The sequence below is a fragment of the Physella acuta genome, unplaced genomic scaffold (assembly GCF_028476545.2).
Source record: "Physella acuta isolate Inbredline_101_S28 unplaced genomic scaffold, ASM2847654v3 ptg000562l, whole genome shotgun sequence".
In the NCBI taxonomy this organism is placed as follows: Eukaryota; Metazoa; Mollusca; class Gastropoda; family Physidae; genus Physella; species Physella acuta.
This window is the reverse complement of record NW_026732081.1, coordinates 657735-684416: the sequence shown is the minus strand read 5'-3', so window position 1 is coordinate 684416 and position 26682 is coordinate 657735. Positions and strand designations below refer to the sequence as shown.

The following is a 26682-nucleotide window of genomic DNA, read 5'->3' as shown; positions in this document are numbered from 1 at the left end:
TAGCAGTAGCTAGGCTAAGTTGGTATGTGTGGCTACATTAATTAGTAGCAATAGCAATATTTTAGTTCGACGTAATCCAAGCTGCCGCATAGAAAAATGTTTGAAAATTAAAAAAATGACCTTTGGTTTCAAACAAATTTAAGAAAAAAAAAAGAAATCAAATAGGCCTAATTATTTAAAAAAAAATTAAAACGGACAGATAATTGCTAAAGTGAGTGCAAGCCGTATTTCTACTTTTGTTAAGATAAAAAAAATCGGTGTAAACAAATTAAAAAAAAATTAATGTCCAGAATTACATTTTCAGTTAGAGAAACTATTTTATGAGAAAAAATATCTAGATAAGAAGTGAGACAATGCCATTTATTGCTTGAGACTGCACTTCAAACGTTTTTTAGTGTGGTATTTCATAGTTGTATTTCATTGTGGTATTTCATTGTGGTATTTCATTGTGGTAGCGTCATGGCTGGGTCCGTTGTGCTACTATTTGTTTGTGATGGTGCTACAAAAAGGTGCTGATCAATTTTTCCGAATGTTTTATTGTACGGCATAGTTGTTCCCCTTATCAGCTGCTAGTCCCAGCACCCGCGGTATTCAGAGAAAAATGAACATGTCAATTAATTGGATGGTATTCTCATTAACCACGTTAGCATTCGCGATGCCATCTACACGGTTTTTGTGCCGGCCGTGGTTCGCATAACCCACCCTTGCCGGTCTCGACGTTTTATGTATGAACAAATGCCAGTCTTTGCATTTTGACGCAACGGTTAGATCGCCACAAAGATGGCCCGTCGTTGGCAAATGGTTGCAGGAGATGGAGGCCACGATAGCGGGCCAAAGAGCCGGGCCAATTTCAGATAGTGTTCCCCGTACATTAAAGCTTTGTGGGGCTTAATCCCCGGCCCAGAGCAGCCCTTTGCCGCGAGAGGAGACCGTCGTAATTGCTCACAGTCAAGACGAACCGGCACGTTTATTGGTGAGCAAATCAGATCTTGACTGACGTAGGGGATTAACTAGCAAAACAACACCTCTTTTCTTTTCTCGATAATCCCCACACCCCCACCCCGTTTCCTACACTGGACTAGATTTAAAGACGGTTAATTCCTGAGCCGAGATCCGATCCGATAGAGTTCTGTCCCCCTCGTACGGTCATAATTACCGCTTTGGTCTTGGGCCAACGACTTGAGACGGCCATTACCCCCGTCTGGCCGCTCTGGGTTTTGTTATGAGATTAAGCGCTCAATGGCCGCGGCCTTTCGACTTGTAAACTTGTACACACCCACCCGGGGTAGACGCTCACGACGATGGAATTATCTGAGCCGACCCTGTGATTCAGACGGACAGCTTGCTCTAGTGTCTTCCCTCCTTTTCTCCGCTTAATTTCCTTTCTTTTGATTTATTTTACAGTCCAGGTTCGCGAGAAAACTGAAGGTTTTTTTTTTCGCGACGAAGATCGGGATTGGCTAGCGGGGTCAGGCCCTGACATCTGTGTCGTGACGCCAGATACATAATAATTCTTGCGGGGTTACCCGCAGTTAGTTAAGATGTAACCTCGATCTTGACCTCTGACACCGCCATCTTATGAAAAGCTCACTTCCGGTCTTCCATCGTGACCTTATAAAAAAGTTTTTTTCAGAAATTGAATGAAACAAAACAGGCTAAGACAGAACGTCAAAGTCGTGGGCTATTGTATTGCCTGACCTCACCACTAAAGGACTGAATACATTAAAACTCAACAGCCAGACCAGCGCGTGTGACAGGTTCAGCTGGTGAAAGAAAATATCAACGTCATAATTTCCGTGATGACAATTTCTTCGATTCGGACCAGGGAGGGTGATGTGCATCTGAATGGGAGATAACCCCGTCCGTCCCGGGTCTTAACTCTAACGATAACTGGCTTTTGGGAAACCGGATACGGTTTGTTTCGTTACGACGCTTCATTGCACAGAAAATTAACGACTGTGTTTCACAAAGGGCGAGTTCACCGACACTCCCCCCCTCCCCAGCCCCTTTTCTTTAGACTCCTTGTGGTAACTTCCCATATGTTGGACTACTTCGACCTTGGTTTTTGTACGATGTTGTCTTTGTAAATATATTTGATACAAGTTATCTTAAATTTGGAATTAGTATAAGAGATATATTTGTTAGAACATTTTCTCTGTATAATTATGTTAGCTGTCATTGCTAGATCTGATTCTTAACTCCAATTTATATGTAAAAAAAAGTTAAAATGACAAAATATTTGGTGGTCATAACGTTATTTATAAAAGGACCACAGAACGGAAGTCTGTGTAACAAAAAAACATGGCCTCCAGTAAATGGAAGTTATGGTTCCTTGTTACTTACTGCCACATATTTTTTTCTGTCACAACTTACTTAACGAATATTTCACAAAATTACTGACATTTTTATGTCGTCAGCCTACTAACATACAATTTTGTCACAGATTTAACGACGAAATGATATTGTCAGCTTAACACTGACAAATCTTTTTTGTAACATGCTTTCTGACAGTTTGTGTCATAACTAACTGACATGTAGTCACACAAAAATTGAAGATTTCGAATTTTAGCTTATTTATTTGCATCCCTTCTCTACATTTCACATTTGCTTACTTCCCTTCTCTACATCTCACATTTGCTTACTTCCCTTCTCTACATCTCACATTAACTTACTTCCCTTCTCTACATCTCACATTAACTTACTCCCCTTCTCTACATCTCACATTAACTTACTTCCCTTCTCTACATCTCACATTAACTTACTTCCCTTCTCTACATCTCACATTAACCTACTCCCCTTCTCTACATCTCACATTAACTTACTTCCCTTCTCTACATCTCACATTTGCTTACTTCCCTTCTCTACATCTCACATTTGCTTACTTCCCTTCTCTACATCTCACATTTGCTTACTTCCCTTCTCTACATCTCACATTTGCTTACTTCCCTTCTCTAAATCTCACATTTGCTTACTTCCCTTCTCTACATCTCACACTTGCTTACTTCCCTTCTCTACATCTCACATTTGCTTACTTCCCTTCTCTACATCTCACATTTGCTTACTTCCCTTCTCTACATCTCATATTAACTTACTTCCCTTCTCTAAATCTCAAACTTGCTTACTTCCCTTCTCTACATCTCACATTTGCTTACTTCCCTTCTCTACATCTCATATTAACTTACTTCCCTTCTCTAAATCTCACATTTGCTTACTTCCCTTCTCTACATCTCACACTTGCTTACTTCCCTTCTCTACATCTCACATTTGCTTACTTCCCTTCTCTACATCTCACATTTGCTTACTTCCCTTCTCTACATCTCATATTAACTTACTTCCCTTCTCTAAATCTCACACTTGCTTACTTCCCTTCTCTACATCTCACATTTGCTTACTTCCCTTCTCTACATCTCATATTAACTTACTTCCCTTCTCTACATCTCACATTTGCTTACTTCCCTTCTCTACATCTCACATTTGCTTACTTCCCTTCTCTACATCTCATATTAACTTACTTCCCTTCTCTAAATCTCACACTTGCTTACTTCCCTTCTCTACATCTCACATTTGCTTACTTCCCTTCTCTACATCTCACGCTTACTTCCCTTCTCTACATCTCACGCTTACTTCCCTTCTCTACATCTCACGCTTACTTCCCTTCTCTACATCTCACATTAGCTTACTTCCCTTCTCTACATCTCACATTCACTTACTTCCCTTCTCTACATTTCACATTTGCTTACTTCCCTTCTCTACATCTCACATTAACTTACTTCCCTTCTCTACATCTCACATTAGCTTACTTCCCTTCTCTACATCTCACATTTGCTTACTTCCCTTCTCTACATCTCACATTAGCTTACTTCCCTTCTCTACATCTCACATTTGCTTACTTCCCTTCTCTATATCTCACATTAGCTTACTTCCCTTCTCTACATCTCACATTAGCTTACTTCCCTTCTCTACATCTGACATTAGCTTACTTCCCTTCTCTACATCTCACATTAGCTTACTTCCCTTCTCTACATCTCACATTAGCTTACTTCCCTTCTCTACATCTCACATTTGCTTACTTCCCTTCTCTACATCTCACATTAGCTTACTTCCCTTCTCTACATCTCACATTATCTTACTTCCCTTCTCTACATCTGACATTAGCTTACTTCCCTTCTCTACATCTCACATTAGCTTACTTCCCTTCTCTACATCTCACATTAGCTTACTTCCCTTCTCTACATCTCACATTTGCTTACTTCCCTTCTCTACATCTCACATTAGCTTACTTCCCTTCTCTACATCTCACATTAGCTTACTTCCCTTCTCTACATCTCACATTAGCTTACTTCCCTTCTCTACATCTCACACTAGCTTACTTCCCTTCTCTACATCTCACATTAACTTACTCCCCTTGTCTCAAGCCGTGCCCGCCCGTGTGAATGCAGTCGTTAACCATTTTGTTCCACCACAAGTTGACGCCCATACACGTCCCTGTGGTGCCATTAGACGCTGACTCCACACATAAATATCCCCCCCCCTCTCCCAATCGACTCGTCATTTTCACGTCTGAAGATTTTTCCCCTGCTGTCCCCATCTTCCATCCCATCGTTCATCCCATCTTTCATCCCATTAATAAGTTCGACAAGCATCCTTTATTTTGAATAAATTGGACTGTCAATCAGCCCCAGATTTAAAAAAAAATTCTCTGTTTTAATGATAAAAAAAAAACAAAAAACTTGAATATTGACTGAAAATGTAGCTGGAAAATAAAGTAACTGCTGTTGCAAGTTATCTACAAGAGTTTGGTGCACACAAAATAAAAATAAGCAATGACTGTTGGTTAATGTATTTCAAAGGTTAATTTGATACCAAAAAGGGAAATAATCGAGATGAAAGAGTTACAGAAAGGGGATTAGATAGAAAGACATGGTGCTTTTAAAGGGGGGATGGAAGATTGCAACAACATAGATTATTATTATAAATAAACTTGTGGTGTGTATACGTATATTCTAGTCATGCATCATGACTATAATGGTGAGTGACTAGGCCTATATGTTTCTTAATAGGGCTGGTAGGTAGATCACCGACCAGTTCTACGGCTCAATAAAACCTGCATGAGCCATAGAACTGGTTGGTGACCTACTTACCAGCCCTATTGGGTTAATACAAGAACATATTTTTTTCTGTATGGAGCATGATATGGGACCTTAGTTGAATGTTGGACGGCTTACAAGTACACATGTTTTATGTCAGATGGCAAGACAGTGCCTATGTGTGAGACTTATGCCGCATGACATGCCTGCTGCAATGTCTGCCCCACGGCATGCTGTATGCCGCATGACATGCTGTATGCCGCATGATATAAGCAGAGCGAGCTCCAATCAGTTCAGTAACAAATCAAATTTTTTCTCCGTGTGTTGCCCAGACCAGATGAGTAATTTAATCCCTATTCATGTATCCCCCTCCCCCATTCATTAGCCGTGACACTCCAGGGGGCAGAACTCGCCCCTGCACGGGCTAAGACCGGGGCAAGGGGCCCCCACCTTTCCGACATTCACGTTAACACCGGCTAAGACAGGGCAAAGGGGGGCCCCACCTTTCCGTCCCGAGTTCGACCCCAGCCGCGACCTTAGATATTGTAATGAACTGCTTCTTCGTGCTAGCGTCTCCCCCCACCCTGGCGATCTGACGTCCCCACCCCGGCGATCTGACGTCCACACTGGGATAATCAATGGCTCGCTCTATGTCTGGAATTAGCCCCGTCCCCGGGGTCTTGCCCGGCCCATACATCCAGCGTCTGCTGTAGCCACTAGAATACATAATACACAAGGGGAAGAGGAAGGTCAAGGTCAGATGTGGCTAGTTCTCAGTTGAGATGGGAAAAAAGATCTCGGAAATTCGGGTATTCATGAGATAGAGGCTGGGTAATAATGTTACTAGTGCAGCACTTCCGGTTGTTGTCGTGTCGGTTTATGGCAATATCGGTTTATAGGTGTGTGCATGTGGAGTGTGTTGTATGTACACCACTACTTTATAGCGCAGATGGAAATGGTGTGTTGTACACCACTACATTATAATACAGATGGGAATGGTGTTTTGTACACCACTACATTATATTGCAGATGGGAATGGTGTTTTGAACACCACTACCTTATGGTACAGATGGGAATAGTGTCTTATACACCACTACTGTACGTAGACCATTTAGGTAGTCGTAAAGAGCAACACAAGAAGATGTGTTCAATGTTTTCAAAGTTTGTTTTCAAAATACAACAAAGAAGAAACAGACGAACAAACAAACAAACGAACACGATATTTCTGATGCCATTTGTACAAGGTTCAAACATCCAAGTTAAATCTGCTCCAAAAATTCGAACAGAAAATGTTCCAGAGAATCCGTACCGAACAGCACCGAAGACATTTACTATAAGAGCACGATTCACAAAAAACTCACCATGAAAATACCAGATTAACTCTGCTGAGAAAATTCAGTACTACAACGATAGAACTGTACCAGATTTACAAGGTTTAAAGAATTTTAATACTGAAAAAAAAATTTATAACTCTACCAAAGCGCCTTTACATTTATTCGCAAATAGTACAATCAACCACACTAATTTAAAAAAAGTCCTCAACCCACAATAACGAATGAACGGTTCCTAGACCTATGTATTGAAACCTCAACTCATTCATTTCGTTAGTCCACGGTCAAGGCAAAGTGACAATAAAATACCAGTTTTTACAAAATAAAGATGATGGAGGTGGTAATTACCGCAAACGTATTGTACTAGTGGTAATGACCACAAAGGTATAATTAAAACACTTTGTACGGTCGTTACTGTATGACGTATCACTGCCTCGCGTGCCTGCGTGAGTACAGTGTTGACACGTGCGTTAAAGTGAGCAGTCACGGGCTAGGTTAACCCCGTCATTAGTGACCGGATGGGGCAGGCTAATGCCAGACTAGCCGCGCCTGTCATGCCGGCACTGGTCACCACTTGACGCCAACCTGGTCGGTTATTAAACACTTCGGGTTGTCAACAGTCACTAGAAACATTGGGGTTGTCAACATCACCAGAAACATTGGGGTTGTCAACAGTCACCAACAACTGTTGGTCACCAGTAACCGCCAACATTGTCACTATTTCAAATCTCGAAAGGTCACGAGTCTACACTAACCATTGTTGATCACCACTCACCACCAACGGTGTGTCATTGTTGGTCACCAGTCACCGCCAACATTTTCACCATTTCAAATCTCGATAGGTCACTACTCAACAACAACTTTGCAATTGTAGTTTGCCAGTTATCCACCAATCTTGTCACCATTTCAAATTTCACTAGGTCACCACTCACTACCAACCTTGTCATTGTTAACCACTCACCACCAACCTTGTCATTGTTAACCACTCACCACCAACCTTGTCATTGTTAACCACTCACCACCAACCTTGTCATTGTTAACCACTCACCACCAACCATTGTTTGATCACCAGTCACCACCAACCATTGTTTGATCACCAGTCACCACCAACCATTGTTTGATCACCAGTCACCACCAACCATTGTTTGATCACCAGTCACCACCAACCATTGTTTGATCACCAGTCACCACCAACCTTGTGTCACCACCAACCATGTCATTCATTACAAACCTCTCACTCCGGGATTAGCTCGTCTAATCCCCGCCATTATCCTGTTTCCATGGGTTACCAGAACAGCCTCGATCTGGCAGCCGTTCCATCCGGGTATTTATTACATTATACATCGGCAACCAGCGGCAAATCAGAGATTATCTGCCTACAAACCCCGACCCAGCATGGATGCTAGGGTGAGGGACACGGCCCCACGGGGTGTGTGGTTGTATTAGCGGAGTGTGTGTGGTTGTATTAACGGCGTGTGTGTGGTTGTATTAGCGGAGTGTGTGTGGTTGTATTAACGGCGTGTGTGTGGTTGTATTAACAAAGTGTGTGTGGCTGTATTAACGAAGTGTGATCTAAATTAATCCTAACCCTAACGTTTAGTCTCCCTGCCAATATTTTAAAACTTTAATCCCGTCTCAAAAATTGAATCCCATTTTCTTTGTCAACATCTTTGTTTTTGTTTTTTTTCAGTCGACGACGAGATTTTTGTGTGGGGTAGTGGGGCTAGCGCACAGTAAGTTTTGTTTAAATCTTTTAGTTAGTTTAATTAGTTTAAAATTTATATAAACAGGCCTAATTAGTTTAATTAACGAGTGAACGAATTCTAATTACAACAGGTAACAGTCAATGTGGTATAAAATTATACAGGTCAAAAGTATACTGGTCAAAATTATACAGGTCAAAATTATACAGGTCAAAATTATACAGGTCGAAATGGTACAAGTAAAAATGGTACAAGTAAAAATGGTACAAGTAAAAATGGTACAAATAAAAATGGTACAAGTAAAAATGGTACAAGTAAAAATGGTACAAGTAAAAATGGTACAAGTAAAAATGGTACACATAAAAATGGTGCAAGTAAAAATGGTACAAGTAGAAATGGTACAGTTTAATAAAATATAGTAGGAAAATGTCAGGGGTTAGATTCGAACCCACTATTCAAGTAGTGCTCAGTTTAATTTGTTGGGAATCATACAAATAGTTCGGGTCAATCGTTAATAGAAACAACATCAGACGTGTTAAAAAAATGACCACACTCCTTGTCCCATAGAAACATGGCTTCCAAAAATGAGCGAATTATGAAACCTTTGGACACCGGATTTAACATCTCTGCCTGTCAGTAAAACAGATAATCTGGTCCTTCTGCAGTTACCCCACTCTCCGCACTGATCCATTGACCCCCCCCCCGTCCTGATGCACCACCTTCGCCTGATCCATTGACCCCCCCCCCCCCCCCCCCCGATGCACCACCCTCGCCTGATGCAGTGACCCAGAACGTAGAGCTTACACAGAACCTAGCATGAAGACTTGACCTGGGACATAACACGCCCCAGACAAGCCCATGTCGGCTGCTGTAATTACAAGGTTACAGCGTTGGACAATTATCAATTTCCCTGTCAGCTGTTGGAGAGAAACCCCAAGTCATAACCCCCCATAACCCCCCATAACCCCCCATAACCCCCCCCCCCTTGTTTTCTAATAAAACATTTGGGCCCGGGGGTGGCTTCCAGTGAGGCTGTTGTCTTTCATAGCGCCCTCATTTGTTCTCACCCTCCCCCCTTAGCGCCCTCATTTGTTCCCCCCCCCCCAAGTATTGTTTTTAGCGTCAACGGTTCTGGCTTGGCGAGAGTGGGTTTTTGGAAGAGTTAGCCTCGATTGTATTTTTCCCTCCATTTTCCCCCGAAACAAAGGGATTGTCCTCTTCTTGTGGTTTGGTGAGCAGACGATCGATTTACACTTCGACAGGGCAGGACAATTTTCCGGGGTTTAATTTAAACTTGCCCAACTGCCCCCCTCTCTCTCTCCCACCCCTCCCACTAACGCCCTTCAATAGGCCGTTATTATAACATACAAGTAGGGAGATTTACGCAGACAATTTTTCATGAAATTTTTATTCCAAATTTTTTTTTTAACTGGGAAACTGGAAAGATTTCTTTTTGTAAAAAAGAAAGGCTAACATAATATCTTCTTGGTTTAAAAGTGAATTGGTAGTTAAGATATAAAACGTTGTATTAAGTATAACTAAAGCGATTTTAGTCTCATTTTTATTATACAAGTTTCGAATTTTTCCTACAATAAATAATCTTAACACAATCCATTTGTATCTTTACGAGGCGGACAAATGGGCAGACGAGGGCGCCATTTTTAATCTTGGGAAAACCGTTTGATTCTTTCTAGGGCTGTTACTCATTTCCTCACCTTTAACAAGGGCAGCCGTCTCCATACGCCCGTCAAAATCATAGCTTTAAATCCCCGCCATAATTGCCAAATCGAGGCTAGTCATCGTTACCTCCCTTGTCACGCCGCTATGATACCAAAATGTAAGAGGGCCTGTCATTTGCGAGCCGGGGCGAAACCGGCAGTAAAGAAGTTTGGATGGTGGGGTGGGGTGGAGAAATTGCTTCCGAAAAAAAAAATTATGAATCTATAAGAGCGCACGAGAAATGTTTTACGATGACAGAACACACAATCGGAGGGTGAGCGGAATTGTGATGAGATGCGCGCGGGTGTTGGGGAAACGCGAAAATTTGAGAGCGTTCCACTGTCTGTGTAGTCTGGGTTTCTTGGCCGCGTTGTCCACTTGATGCCGGCCCGGCGACCGGCCCGACATATTTATTGGTTAGGTGAAGATTAAACGCTGTTTGTTTCCCCGGTCAAAGCTCGCGACTCTTCGATTGGCTCCCATCAACCCGGGGCCGGGGAGGGCAGGGATTATTGCGTAGGATATTGTTGCCCCAGGACCTCTAGGAGGACCTCCAGGAGGACCTCTCTAAGGTCCTGTGTGCTGATCAGTTTGGAGTTTGTCAGCGGTTCAGCCCCCTTGCCCCGTGTTTGTCTAATCATCCAAGCGGTAGATGGTATATTGATGGCCGTGGCCGAGTATTGATGGCCTTGGCCAACTATGTGAGCAATTCTCTGTTTAACTCAAGTCCAATCGATGAGGGAAGGAACTGGAACCTCTTTTACACGCAGGGGCTGGGAGAAATTGTTGTCACATAGTTGTCATATGGGAGTCATGATATGGCATGGAGTCATAACAGCTGTGGGCGTAGAGTCATGTCAAATATGTGGACATGGGTTCATGTTATATATGTGGGCATAGAGTCATGTCATATATGTGGACATGGAGCCATGACATATTTGTGGCTATGGGGGTAATGTCATATATATGAAGGCATGAAGTCGTGTCATATAAGTGGGCATGGAGTCATGACAATTATGTGAACATGGAGTCATGTTATATATGTGGGCATGGAGTCTTGTCATATATTTTGGTATGGGGGTCATATCATACATGTGGCATGAAGTCATAACATGGTTACGGACATGGAGTCAGGAGTCATGTCATTACATGGCTGTCTTAGCCGGAGAAAGATCCCTCCGGTCAGTGTGTGGACAGCGTCCGGTCACCGGATCATGATGGAGGATTCATTACCGGCATGTAAACAAGCATTAGGCCTTGCCGGACCGCCGCGCCGTCTGGAAGCGATCGATAGCCCAGGAAATATTCATCGCGATCTCTATGGCACTTCTATACAGATAGATGGGAGGGAGGGGGAGGGGGTGACAGATAAAAGCTTCAAGAGAAATGTGTTGGGAGCGAAGGGAGGGAACCGTATAAGGAGTCAAAACGAAATAAATTTCTCTCCCTTGTATTGACGAAGGCTTGAAAAGACGAGGAAGATGTTGCTGGTGTGTTGGACGATGTAGGGGGGGGGGGGGTTGTCAGGCAAGGGCGGTAATCCTAGAGAGAAGGGTCAAACCCAGTGGCGACCTCAATCACAGTAGCGAGGCTGGGTCTGAAAGAGGCTGGGTTAACACAGTAATATGGATGTGTCAGAACCTCGCAACCGGCCCTGTCAGAACTTGAATTAAAAGGCCATGCGCAATCTAAAAACGGCATTCTGGGGTGTCTGACATTGGGGCTTCCAAGTTTAGAGAGGGGGGAAAAAACGTAAATAATCTGCAAGAATAAACACAGAAAAAAATAGAACTAAAATGAAGGCGAAATATTGCCAATTTGAAAGGTGCTTCCCTCTTGCCCATGCATAGTGACTTCCGTTGAATAATTTGCTTATTTTGAAAAGAAAAATAAATCAGAGTTGTCTCCGGAATAAACAGGAAAGGTTACCAAGGAAACCAAATAAACTAGGAAGAATTAAAGTATCCAATAAACATTCCTTTGTGTTCCCTGTTCTAGCTCAATTTTTTATTTTACCTGAATGAATTGTATTCAACAATCGTGTAATGGAATCAAAGAAGACAAACGTTGTAGCATAAAGTCACGTTATTTGTTTGGGAACTATTTGTAAACATTGGTGTAAATGGTGCAAAAAGATGTCTAGAACTACCTTATGGACATTCAATGGTAAAACATGTTAGAAATAGTTAACACAAAAGGCTATTTGAACATGTAGAATCTGGAAATAATTTAGTGCTGAAAAATTAAACGGCACGTCTTTCCCAGTAGTTTGCATGGTCCATCACAGATGCACACATTAAAGTTGACGTGGTTGTTGGGGTGGGCTATGAACGAATTTGTCGTATTTTATTACCGGGATTTGATGATAAGGGGGGTGGGGGTGTGTAGGGGAGGGAGGTATGACTGACGCTTTTAAATAACTATGGCTAGTAAAACAAACTTTCAACGTTTTGGTGAGTTGGTGCTCTGGGATATAAATCACGTGATGGACCTAACGGTCACATCCAAACTAGTACGTCATAGGGGTCCTTAGGGTCATAGGGGTACTTAGGGTTTTAGGGATTTCGTCTTTTGCACTGCAGTTGCTACTTACTTAAGTTTAATAAAAACTTAATTGTAGCTGGGTACTTGAATAATGCTGGTTTGGGCTCTGACTGAGGACGCGTAGAATGTCCATAGTGTCCAGTTGTGAATGTAGACAAGTCGTCACCCACATAAACTTAGACACGTTCCAAATTTTGACAAGCATACAATATTGACACATTGCGACGTTGATAAAATTGAGAACAAGACCCGATTGTTAATTTCAATTTTTTTAAACACCAACACTCACGTAATTATTTTATTTGAGTAATGCACATTGTTAATTAACCTGATTAGCCCGCCTTCATGTGCACTAGTGCTATTAAAACATCTCCCACTTGCCAGACTGGGTACCGGATTATCAACCGACCAGCCGGCACCCACAAGGATAAGCCTGGGTCAGGAGCTGGATACCCAGATCGCCAGTGTGGCGTGTGGTAGTCGCCACACCGTGGTGACCACATCACGTGGGCAGGTCTTCGCCTTTGGGAACAACTTCCACGCTCAGCTGGGCTACGACTTCAAGAACGAGAGGTACAAGGAAAGTCAGGTGAGTGATGACGTCAGGTAAAGTCAGGTGAGTGATGACGTCAGGTACAAGGAAAGTCAGGTGAGTGATGACGTCAGGTAAAGTCAGGTGAGTGATGACGTCAGGTAAAGTCAGGTGAGTGATGACGTCAGGTAAAGTCAGGTGAGTGATGACGTCAGGTAAAGTCAGGTGAGTGATGACGTCAGGTACAAGGAAAGTCAGGTGAGTGATGACGTCAGGTACAAGGAAAGTCAGGTGAGTGATGACGTCAGGTAAAGTCAGGTGAGTGATGACGTCAGGTACAAGGAAAGTCAGGTGAGTGATGACGTCAGGTACAAGGAAAGTCAGGTGAGTTATCTCCCCTAGTTCATGTGATCAATGCTACTAGCAGAGATTTAATTCACGTTTGAGCTACAGAATGTGGGGGTGAGTGTGGGTCGTGTGGGTGATTGGTCAAACGGTGACTTCTAGCATCTATTACCACAGCAGTGATTAAAGAACGACTAGTTACTGCACTTGCTATTATTACCGTCATTTTACGTAACCTTATAAATAGATAAAAAATATTTCAATGACTTCCAGAAAGTTCCATGCCTGCTGCGCTACCTTCTCCACCGACCCGTGGTCCAAGTATCGTGTGGAGATAAACACTCGGTGTTTCTTTTTCAACACGGCGTTGTGGCTACAGTAGGGTAGGTCACTCTCGCATTCAGTTTTAGTTGTGTCCCCTGACTAAACTTTTATAGTAGGTAGTGTCCACTGACTAAATATTTATAGTAGGTAGTGTCCCCTGACTAAATATTTATAGTAGGTAGAGTCCCCTGACTAAACTTTTATAGTAGGTAGTGTCCCCTGACTAAACTTTTATAGTAGGTAGTGTCCCCTGACTAAACTTTTATAGTAGGTAGTGTCCCCTGACTAAACTTTTATAGTAGGTAGTGTCCCTGACTAAATTTCTAAAGTAGTTTGTGTCCCCTGACAAAACTTTTATAATAGGTAGTGTCCCTTGAAAATTTGATTACATTAGTGTCCCCTGATAAGACTTTTATAATAGGTAGTATCCCCTGACAAAACTTATACAGTAGGTGGTGTCCCTGGACTAAACTTTTATAGTAGGTAGTGTCCCCTAACAAGACTTCTACAGTAGGTAGTGTCCCTTGATAATTTAATCACATTAGTTTAAGTACATGTCTATTAGTGTCATCTCCAAACAATCAAATCAACGGTTTCCAAACTTTTTGACATTACCCACCAGAAAATAAAAATCTTGAACCCCTCTCCACCCATCTCACTTCAAACATAGGCTATATTTTCACCGCCAATTTTATACCCATTGTTAAAACAATAACCATTATTTCAAAGGACCGCCGTCATTGAATAATACCGAAACAAAGAACTCAAATAACCACATTTGACAAGGGGGGTAACCGATAATCGTAAAGATCACTTTGGCTGTCTTTAGAGACATACCTCTATATATGATTGATGTATTTACTTATCTAAAGTTACGTAATGTTTTTTATATTGATTGTAGATTTCTCTTAGGCGCTAGTTAGCACCCACTGGGAAGAAGCAGCTGATATAGATACCAGCGCTATTACAAACACACACCAAACCCTAGCACTAATACTTGGTTCAATTCTAAATGTTAACGTTATGTAATGGGTGATACACATTTGGAAGAATATACATGCACACACACACACACACACACACACACACACACACACATAAGCACCTACAGTGAGACTGTCACACTCTGTCACATTCTGTCACACACTGTCACATTCTGTCACACACTGTCACATTATGTTACTCACTGTCAAACATTGTCACTATCACATACTGTCATATTAAGTCACACTCTTACACTGTCACATTATGTCAATCGCTATCACACATTGTCACTGTCACACCACTGTCACTGTCACACCACTGTCACTGTCACACCACTGTCACACACTGTCACTGTCACACCACTGTCACTGTCACACACTGTCACGGTCACACACTGTCACTGTCACACACTGTCACTGTCACACCACTGTCACTGTCGCACACTGTCACTTGTCCCACACTGTCACTTGTCCCACACTGTCACCTGTTGTCACACACTGTCACTTGTCCCACACTGTCACTTGTCCCACACTGTCACTTGTCCCACACTGTCACTTGTCCCACACTGTCACTTGTCCCACACTGTCACTTGTCCCACACTGTCACTTGTCCCACACTGTCACTTGTCCCACACTGTCACTTGTCCCACACTGTCACTTGTCCCACACTGTCACTTGTCCCACACTGTCACTTGTCCCACACTGTCACTTGTCCCACACTGTCACTTGTCCCACACTGTCACTTGTCCCACACTGTCACTTGTCCCACACTGTCACCTGTTGTCACATTCTGTCACTATCCCACTTATTATCTCCCAGCCATAACGCCCACGGCCAACTGGGAGACTACACACGTCACCAGTGTGCTGTTCCTAAAGACGTGGATCTGCCGTGTCGTGTGACGTCAGTGACGAGTGGCAGGAACCATAACTTGGTCATAACTGGTAAGGTTCGATAACTCACAATATTTATTTTCAAAAAAATATTACTACATAAACTTCAATAGTAATACCAACATTGTAACAATAATTTTTTCCTGTACATCGGGTGATTGCCCACGTGTCGAAAGCGCTATTGATTTTTTAAATAGGCTGGTACAAGAAAATAATTGCGGAGATAATTCAGGGAGAGCTGAGTTGTTTGTGCTTGAGTGAGGGCAGAAGTGACTGGGTGGACTCAAGGGTCGAGTTTGACCAGACACTTGTCCAGTTTTTTTTTTGTTTAAAAAATTGACCAGAGAAAGCAAGCGTTGCTACAAGATGGTTTCCAGTGGTTCTCGTGTGGGCTGGACCATGTGCCCCAGTAGTCAATGGTTCAATTGGGTGTCAAGATTTCTCTGTAGTCTTTTGGCTACGTTTTGTCTAGCTTTCTTTCTGGGACTTTGGTCAGAATTTGTGTGAAAACATTTTCTCCCAGATGTTCTAGACTTATATTTTATGACGTTCCAATAACTTCTGACAAACCACTTATTTACTGACCTGTGACAAGCTCGTATTTTCAAACAACCTCATATTTTCCGATATCGCATTTTCCAAAAACCCATTTTGCAACGCAATATTTACCAGAAACTCCTACTTGTTTCCAATCCCATAATTTTTGTACAATTCCATCTTTTAAGCCATTCCTATATTTGCTATGCTAAACCCGTATTTTCCAACAACCCTAAAATTTCATGACAACCCCTATTTTTTAAAACAACCTCATGTTTTCTAACCCCATATTTTAAGCTTTATTGCAAACGGCACTTCCTGAAACTGGTCAATATTTTTTGAGGGCGCTCGCGGGGGTGTCAAGCTAACACGCATAATATATATATATATATATATATATATATATATATATATATATATATATATATATATATATATATATATATATATGTATATATATATATATATATAGTCTCTAACTGCATGTTCTTTATTCTCATTTATCTTTATTTTTGCAAGGGTACGAAAGGGTCACAGTAATCATTTGCCGTAATCCCATAATACTCAAAACTGTTCCAAAAACTCTGAGCTGATCTGATTAGTCTCTTATATAACGGTTTACTTTCCTCTGTAAGATAAATACAACCCTGCAGGAATTAAATATTGTCATGATGATGATGTGATTATTATATTCACATAAAAAAACCACATTAAAAAAAACTCCTCCAATGTTGAAAAAATTAGTCATCAAAGAACTTTAGAACAAAAGGCTATGAATGCACGCATTATCATTTCAATAGCCAAACACTTTCTACATCTCCCATCCATCAGTACGTCACGCCTTTGACAGACGGATGACAGACGACTTGCGGTACCCGGTCGATAAAACAGTTCTCATTTCTCCGCCATGTTGGATTTCACGAGCCACGTGACAATACTGGCCAGCTGACGTCATCAGCGTGACGACAAAACCACAATGGCCAGATTTAATTCACGTGTAATTTGAATCTAAAAATAACTCCTGGTATGAAATATATGAGATATATAACAGTGGTGATGCGATCGAAGCAGGGATTGTACGGTGGGTATGAGTGCTGATGAATGAACAGTTAAAGGATCAAAGAGTAGCGGCCTCAATAAAATTGTAAAGTGTCCCCACCCCCCAACGTACCAAAAACATAAGTGTTCAATGGAGTAGAGTAACGGGGGAGTGGGTTCTACGGAGTGTGGGTGTGAAGGAAGAATGCGGTCTAGGGTCGAGGTCATGCAAGCGTGACTCGTGCAGACAAAAGCACTCAGGAAGAGCTCGCTCACCAGATGCTGCTGTTCTACACGGAGCGTCTTGACGTCACTCTCCTGGCCAGTTTCTAGGCAGAGATTTGAATCGCGAGGGTTGAAATCTAACTCGAGGAACACTTGCTCGTAATCAACCCGGGAAACTGAAATTTATGGAACGGAATTTTCCGGCAACTATCGGCTCTCTTAGACGATCTTTTCAGAACACCAATGATCAAAACAAGCATGTAAACCAGACCTTAAATGCTTTCATGCGTATCAACCAAAGAATAATTCCACACAATTTATGCGGAATTTCAGAAGCCATGTTCAGACGATGTAGACGAAACTAAAGTTTAATTATTTCAAGGCAACTAATGTTTGCAACGATATTACAGTCGGTAAAAATATGGCATACTTCACAGCAATCTAGCCGGAAAGTTAACCGGAAACCAATTTAATGTTATCAAACTGCATTGTATCCGGCAATACGAAGACCACTTGCTGGCAATTGAACCGGCAACCGGACGGCCACTTTCTGCTCACCAGCCGTGACAATCCCCGCCCGTACACCACAGCGCTGATTTCACACGGAGACAAGGCTCATCCACCAGCTCGGGTATTTGTGTTAGGGTTTGGGTTACAGCTGGTCCCCCCCCCCCCCCCCAGTTATTGTCTCATCCCCCTACACCAAAGGACGTAACCGCAAACTAGATCTAATCAACAATACCATCCTCAACACTCCTTCTCCTAGCATGAACCAGCCGGTTCACCGGCATAAACCAGCCGGTTCACCGGTATTGTACATTACTTTTTCCCCTCGCATACCAAACGGAACAGTTCCATTATTTGTACCCGGGCCCGGTCAAAGAGATATTCCCGGGAGTAATCCCCCCAACTTTCAGCCACCGCGGCTTCAAAAGGCGACCATGGAGTAATAAATCGATCTGTTGACCAGCGTCATAAAAAATTCTTTGTCCCCCCACGTGCGGTAACCCGCCATCTCCTATCCCGGGTGGACTTAAAGACCTCTGGGTCACACTCTAGATTTGTTCTCATTCACGCTCATATCGACTGTTTATTTTGCGCACCTTTTTCCCAACACGACATTTCCATCAGTGATCTCCCCTGTCGACCTGGCTTATGTCCCCTTGCACTGTCCATCACCCCATTACGTACACGTCCACGCTCAAAAGCCCATCAAGTCTCGCTATAGGGCGTGTGTCAGTGCAAGCCTATTTATGATATCTTGCCACCTTTGTTCCTCTCACCTGGAGAATCACAACCCCCCATTTCCCCCCTACTCTCTTGATAATGCACTCACTAACAGGTCGACCCCCCGCCCCGATGCATGGAGTTGTACCGGTGCATTCATCATTCGACACCCGTGGACGAGCATTGATTGGCGAGGGCTTATGAAATATCTGTGTACACTAAATATAGAGAATATTCGGGTCCTGTTAGCTCGGGCTGTAGGTCGTTGGATCTTGTAATCAGTACGAATGTATTGATGAGAGGGCATGTGGGGGCCGCTGGGTGTGGGGGCGGTTGTGTGGGAGGGTGGAACATGATTGGTTTTAAAATAAATCTCCCACCGTATTGTCGATTGAATCGTTATTTGTCAATGATGAAATCTGATTTTAAAAAAAAAGAATAAAAAAACTTCAACAATGACTAAAACTTGTAAAACGTGTTTAAAAAATGGCGGAGCTTTGAGATTGTGTGGACACCAATCACCGGATCCTAGGTTTCCGGGATTTCCCGGCCGGTTCAAAAGCCGGACGAAATGTCCGCTCCGGACCGGTTGGTCCACGATTGAATGGAGAATGCGAGGGTGCCGTGTTGAGGCTCGGGCTAATAAAATTATGAACGAGCTGCTAATCTTTGATTTGCGGAACAAAACAACTTTACTGCGTCCAGCACTTAAATATCAGGTCTAGACTCGAGCAGGGGATTAAGGCGTCTTTGTGGGGCATGCGCAGACAGCACCGGGGACTGAACGGCTGACATTTAATTTGATGATTTGACTTCATCGAATTACATCAAGTTAATATTACAACTGGGTGGAATGGTGATGGGGGTGTGGGGGAGGGGGGATTTTTAATTTTTTTTCCTCTATGGTCGTATGACACAATAGATTTTATTGTCGGATGGGGGGGGGGGGTATTGAATCTATTTGATACTGGTGTTTTATAGGCGGCGTTAGAACAAAGATCATCCAAGTAGAGTAGACAGAAAGGGCGTTGGCCTGCAAGGGTTTAAAGTGTGGTGACAGTTTCAAACACAATTTATGGCGTGCGTTTAGTGTGTTAGCATGTAGGTGGGGGTTGTTGTGGGTGTTGTGTGGGGGGTAGTGTGGGGTTATGTAGGGTTTTTGTGCGGGTTGTTGTGAGGGTTGTGTGGTGGTTGTTGTGGGGTTGTGTGATGTTGTGTGGGTTGTGTGATGTTGTGGGGTCGTGTGGGGATTGTTGTGGGGTTGTGTGGGGTTATATGATGTTGTTCTGGGCGTATGTGGGTTTGTTGTGGGATTTTGAGGGGTTGTCTGTTGTTGGCGACGTTGTGGAATATCGTCTTGTAAAACATCATGTTTATCTGGGAAAGGTTATTGAATATCGTCTTGTAAAACATCATTTTGGTCCTCGGATAGTTGGTTCAATGCTACAATATTTTAAACACTTAACACTGGATAAATCATACGATGTTATGATTAGACAAAAATCTGAACTGTCCTTTTTTTGTTATGTTTGTTTTCCGTGTGTTTTCAATCCCCCTACCCGTGGCTTGTAATGAACAGACTGTTGACTAATTAATTCTTGACCTTGATTGAGATTAGACCAGTTGTCATGTGTCTGGGGCGGGAGGGGTAAGGCCCTGTGAAAACATTGACTTGACCTTCCTGTAGACAGCACTTGTTGTCGTAGAGCTTATCTCTGGTCGGCCGGGAGGGGAGGGGGAGGCGCGTTGTTGTAAGGCCAGGGTTAAATAATGGAAAGATAACACTAGAACCGAGGGGGGGGGGGGGAGGGGGTGGGGGGGGGGGGTGATACATAAAGTGCAACATGCGTCTGTCCTGTCTTAGAGTTCCATTATATCTACACTACATGCGTCTGTCCAGTCTTAGAGTTCCATTATATCTACACTACATGCGTCTGTCCTGTCTTAGAGTTCCATTATATCTACACTACATGCGTCTGCCCTGTCTTAGAGTTCCATTATATCTACACTACATGCGTCTGTCCTGTCTTAGAGTTCCATTATATCTACACTACATGCGACTGTCCTGTCTTAGAGTTCCATTATATCTACACTACATTCGTCTGTCCTGTCTTAGAGTTCCATTATATCTACACTACATGCGTCTGTCCTGTCTTAGAGTTCCATTATATCTACACTACATGCGTCTGTCCTGTCTTAGAGTTCCATTATATCTACACTACATGCGTCTGTCCTGTCTTAGAGTTCCATTATATCTACACTACATGCGTCTGTCCTGTCTTAGAGTTCCATTATATCTACACTACATGCGACTGTCCTGTCTTAGAGTTCCATTATATCTACACTACATGCGTCTGTCCTGTCTTAGAGTTCCATTATATCTACACTACATACGTCTGTCTTGTCTTAGAGTTCCATTATATCTACACTACATTCGTCTGTCCTGTCTTAGAGTTCCATTATATCTACACTACATGCGACTGTCCTGTCTTAGAGTTCCATTATATCTACACTACATGCGTCTGTCCTGTCTTAGAGTTCCATTATATCTACACTACATGCGACTGTCCTGTCTTAGAGTTCCATTATATCTACACTACATGCGACTGTCCTGTCTTAGAGTTCCATTATATCTACACTACATGCGTCTGTCTTGTCTTAGAGTTCCATTATATCTACACTACATGCGTCTGTCATGTCTTAGAGTTCCATTATATCTACACTACATGCGTCTGTCTTGTCTTAGAGTTCCATTATATCTACACTACATTCGTCTGTTCTGTCTTAGAGTTCCATTATATCTACACTACATGCGACTGTCCTGTCTTAGAGTTCCATTATATCTACACTACATACACTACATCAGTTTGTCGCTAAATTTTCTCCACCCGCCCTAAAGCTGCAACACATTAACAACATAACGATAGCGTGTGCATGTAACAACATCGAAACAACATGACTTCAACTACCAGTAACAACACCGAACATCATGACTTTAACTATCTGTAACAACATGACTTATTATATTAAAATATTGTATAATATCAAGGTTCTAGGGTCTTATTAAAATTTTTGTATAATATCAAGGTTCTAGGGTCATATTAAAAATATTGTATAATATCAAGAGTCATATTAACAATATTGTATAATATTTAGGATCATATATCAATATTGTAAAATATAAAGGGTCATATTAAAAATATTGTATGATAAAATTGATATTAAGGGTCATTTTACAAATATTGTGTAATATTAAGGATCATATTAAAAATGTTGTATGATACCAAGGGTCATTTTAAAAATATTGTATAATATGAAGGGTCAAGCCAAGCATCTGTTGTGTGGTCGTCTGTTTACTGACCTGAGAACTCTTCTGTTCCAGTTGACATGACGGAAGTGTTCGACATTTTGGGGACGAGGTGTATCTGGGTAATGTTTTGTGTGGGGTCAGTTCCGGTTTGTTGAATGCACTCAGGCAACTAATGAGTGGGAATTACATTGGCGCAGCCTCACAGAAGGACCTAACGTAACATTAACATTCATAGCACGACTTCCGGGGTCCGGAAATCGCTATTGTACATTGTGATGTAACACAACCTAGGTCTTCCGGTGTTGGCACACTTCCGGTCTGTGATGAAATGCGCGTCAAGTGAGGTCACTTCCTGCAGACGGGACTGTCACTTCTGCAGCTTCTACCTCCTGGCGACCCAGTGAAATATCCGACCGTGAATCGGACGACCGGTATTGTTGTCCTTTTGGGCCGGGTTTAAAGACTTAACCTGGGAACAAAAGTTTCTTAACTCTCCCCCGCCTCAACCTCGTTGGTGCACCCCGCCCACGTCTTCTGCTTCTCACACCGACACTAACCGACTACAGACGACAACTGCAAAAGGTGAAAATGTGTGAAAAAAATAGACCGGGGATGGCGTGGGGTGGGGGGCGTCACGGGGTGATGGTTTCTTACAAAAGAGGGTGTATTACACCGCGGGGTGATGCCCCGTCAAATCTTCGTTTCCTCACAAAAGACTGGAAGGGTGCAGATACAATGAGGTCACGGGGTCATCTCGTCCTGATAGTTTCTCATGACGCGCTGGATTCTCCCGTCTACGTGGGCCTCGCCGCATTTCCTGTTTGTCTGTCTGAATGAATTGACCCTTAGATTGGACAAACCGATACAAATCTGTCCTGGCTACACAAATCTAACCCTTGACCAGGTTTTTGAGTATCAACATAACGTCGGTGAGGAAACGACGACTTAAAGCGATGACGTGAGAGAAGATGTGTGAGTGTGTGGGGGAGGATGTGTGCGTGAGGGAGGTTGAGTGTATGAGTGAGAGAGGTTGTATGGATGAATGAGGGATGTTGTGTGAGTGAGAGAGGTTGGGTGTGTGAGTGAGTGAGGGAGGTTGTGTGAGTGAGTGAGTGAGGTTGTGTGGGCGAGGGACGGAGGTTGTGTGGGTTAGTGAGGGAGGTTGTGTGAGTGAGTGAGTGAGGTTGTGTGAGTGAGTGAGTGAGGGAGGTTGTGTGAGTGAGTGAGTGAGGGAGGTTGTGTGAGTGAGTGAGTGAGTGAGGTTGTGTGGGCGAGGGACGGAGGTTGTGTGAGTGAGTGAGTGAGGGAGTTTGTGTGAGTGAGTGAGTGAGGTTGTGTGAGTGAGTGAGGGAGGTTGTGTGAGTGAGTGAGTGAGGGAGGTTGTGTGAGTGAGTGAGGAAGGTTGTGTGGGTTAGTGAGGGAGGTTGTGTGGGTGAGTGAGAGAGGTTGGGTGTGTGAGTGAGTGAGGGATGCTGTGTGAGTGAGTGAGGGAGGTTGTGTGAGTGAGTGAGGAAGGTTGTGTGGGTGAGTGAGGGAGGTTGGGTGTGTGAGTGAGTGAGGGATGTTGTGTTGGTGAGTGAGGGATGCTGTGTGAGTGAGTGAGGGAGGTTGTGTGAGTGAGTGAGGAAGGTTGTGTGGGTGAGTGAGGGAGGTTGTGTGGGTGAGTGAGGGAGGTTGTGTGTGTGAATGATTGATGATGTGTGGGTTAGTGAGTGAGGATGTGTGCGTGACTGAGGGAGGTTGTGTGGGTGAGTGAGACAATAACAGAGTTATCTAGCGCCATCTGACGGCGGGTTATATGACCCACATTCTTGCTCATGCAGATCCAATCAAAAGGGGAGGTAAGCTCCAGACTTAACCTGATCCCGCAAGAGTTATCTCACAAAAGACAACTACACCTATGGTACATTGACAAAAACATCAGTTGTAGCTAACCTTTCGTTCACAAAGAAGGCTGCTTTAAAAATAATTTTATAATTTTATTTTAAAATGTTGCATACATTAGGTAATTTATCCACCAAATAAATGTTGGAATGTTTGAGTAAGTCAATATTTTTTGTCGCTGTTCTCTATTAAGTGTTGCATTTGGTTGTGTATTAAGCTCTAGATTATACATTCAACTTATTAATCTTATCCTAAGATTAGTCTTTTTGTGTGTTCTTGTTTACACACCCTATTACATCGTATGTGGAAAAATGAGAGTGGCACTGATTGTGATTTGTTACTGACACTGCCAACAATACGACACTGCCAACAATGCGACACTGCCAACAATGCGACACTGCCAACAACGCGCCACTGCCAACAATGCGGCACTGCTAACAATACGACACTGCTAACAATACGACACTGCCAACAATACGACACTGCCAACAACGCGCCACTGCCAACAATGCGACACTGCCAACAATACGACACTGCTAACAATACGACACTGCCAACAATACGACACTGCCAACAATGCGGCACTGCTAACAATACGACACTGCTAACAATACGACACTGCCAACAATACGACACTGCCAACAACGCGCCACTGCCAACAATACGACACTGCCAACAATACGACACTGCCAACAATACGACACTGCTAACAATACGACACTACCTACAAGGCCGTCAGACGTGGTATAATGACCCAACAGTCGGTCGCCTACACATAAGACCATATGGTTGGTCTTAGAGTAGAATCTGTGCCACGTGGTTCCCATCTGGATATACTCACCTGTCTTTACAAACATCATTTACCTCTAAGTAGATAAACAAATTAACACAACATAATTAATATTGCTACTTCCGGGTATCTTGTGAAATAAAATAAGATTTATGAACTCACTCATGCATATGTAGATTTATAAAATGTAGACATAGTCAACTAATATTTGCTACACTATCCTTTCATTTTCCGAGGTAACAAACAGGTGAACTCTGCTTTATCTGCTCCATACATCTCCAGGTTCTTTCCTTTTTACTAATATTTTTAGTATGGATTTTCACAGAATGAAACTTTAATTATTACTAAATTAATGTTACATTTTATTAATTAAGTTATTTTAATTACTAATTTGCAGCCGACGAAAACATATTGTTCTAGTTAATAGACACCGTCGTGTCTCAGAAATAATGAGGCTTATCATTAGCATCAAATGAAGCATTAAAGTGTCCAGACTTATCGTGGCCACTAGCCGGTCACGGTTAATCAAAGTCCAGTCTGCCGGCCACATGTTCGAGCCGGAGTGTGGGAACCGGCGCTTGACCATTGTCCAGGAACAGTTTGACCTTTACGACCCCGAGTGACCTATGGCCCAGGGTCGCCTGTTGAGCAATAGACATTTGGTCGTACCTTTCTCCGTCGTCTTCCCACTGTAATAGATTTTCTTCAGGGGGGTTTCCTCCCATCTTTAACCAAACAAGGGTGCAGTCCCCTTGTTCATTCATCTCGAGGGAAAGTACTCAAACATGCTCACAATACTTGATAAACTTTAACCTTTTGTGTACCTCAACTTCCGGTCCGTATAAACCTGGTAGCTGTTTAAAAACTTAAACTCTAGTTAACTCGTGTTTTGCAAAGGTATTAGGATCACACAGGTGTGGAACAAAATTTTTTATTTAAAGACCAAATTTTATTTTGGGTAAAATTAATTTTGTATTGTCGAAAATATACTTGTTACTTTGGACTTAGAAAGCTAAGATTTAGTTATTTAAAATAATTGAATTTCGTTATGTTTATTTGTCTGTTAATGCGATTCTTAAATTTAATTCAATGTGTTTTTACTGGTACTACTTTCCTTGAGTTACTTTGTAGTTGTAACATATTTTGTTACAGAGGGCGGGGACGTGTATGTTTGGGGCTACTCAAAGGGCTGCGGCTACCCCACTCAAGACGTTTTGAGCCCGGAGCTGAAATTTCAAGGTCACAAGGTCGTTCAGCTTGCAGCCGGAAGTCACCATAGCATGGCATTAACGGGTATGGCTTTAAAACCGTCACGTGATTAGTATGTGTTTATAAATTTTTAAATTCTTTTCAACTATTGGAATTGATGTTACAGATATCTCCTTACGATAAAATATTGAAAACTAAAGATTGCAGAGGCTTGTTTATATATATAAAAAAAAAATTAAAAACACACATCGCAATTATTTGGTGGAAATATTCTGTTTGAACTTTGCATATCGAGAACACGTGTTGCCAATATTTTTTTGTATGAAGTAAATAAAATACGATAAAATATTGAAAACTAAATATTGCAGAGGCGTCTTGATATAAAATAAATAAACACCCATCACAATTGTTTTGTGGAGACATTCTGTTTGAAATGCCTATCGAGAACAGGTGTTGCTGATATTTTTTGTATGAAGTAAATAAAAACAAAACGTTGAATCATCCTCACCAAACGACCTCTGACGACAACCAGCTATTGATTCAACGCTGGGATTGACCAACAACCACATGAGCAACCCCATCACAATGGCGGCTGATCTAGGGTGTGAACGCCCCCAGGCCACTTCCGTTACATCACCAGTAAATGGCGGTCAGGAATTGATCGAGGTCGTTACCTGCAAACGGTTTAACAAAGCCCCTACCTGGAAACACTTCCTTTGACTTGCGTCAGGTCATATTCACAGCTAGCGGGAAGCTGTTTTAACCCTGCACCCCAGCTCCCAGAGCCGGGGATAATGTTATTAGATTTCATAAGTGATCCAGTCATTTCCGGGAACAATCTCCTCTTTCTAGGATTACCTCCCTCGTCTGGAGCTCGTTTTTTTTTTCCTCTCCTCCTTCAAAGTCCCCTCCTCTCTTGTTGTGTCAATTACTTCTAAACAATAGCTACTGGTCATGCGCGCCTTCGCGGCAAGGTACTCACGGTTTAAGTGGAACCCGCA

General features: G+C 42.6%; 1 protein-coding gene across 1 annotated transcript in view; it reads left to right on the top strand.

The window, feature by feature from the left end:
* Window positions 1-26682, top strand: part of LOC131946518 (X-linked retinitis pigmentosa GTPase regulator-like) — a 74756-nt gene that overhangs the window by 12016 nt on the left and 36058 nt on the right. Inside the window, exons 3-7 of the mRNA XM_059307339.1 lie at window positions 8109-8151; window positions 12769-12973; window positions 13535-13644; window positions 15388-15512; window positions 25625-25765. Of these exons, the coding sequence (XP_059163322.1) occupies window positions 8109-8151; window positions 12769-12973; window positions 13535-13644; window positions 15388-15512; window positions 25625-25765 (624 nt within the window). The remainder of the gene's footprint in view (window positions 1-8108; window positions 8152-12768; window positions 12974-13534; window positions 13645-15387; window positions 15513-25624; window positions 25766-26682) is intronic.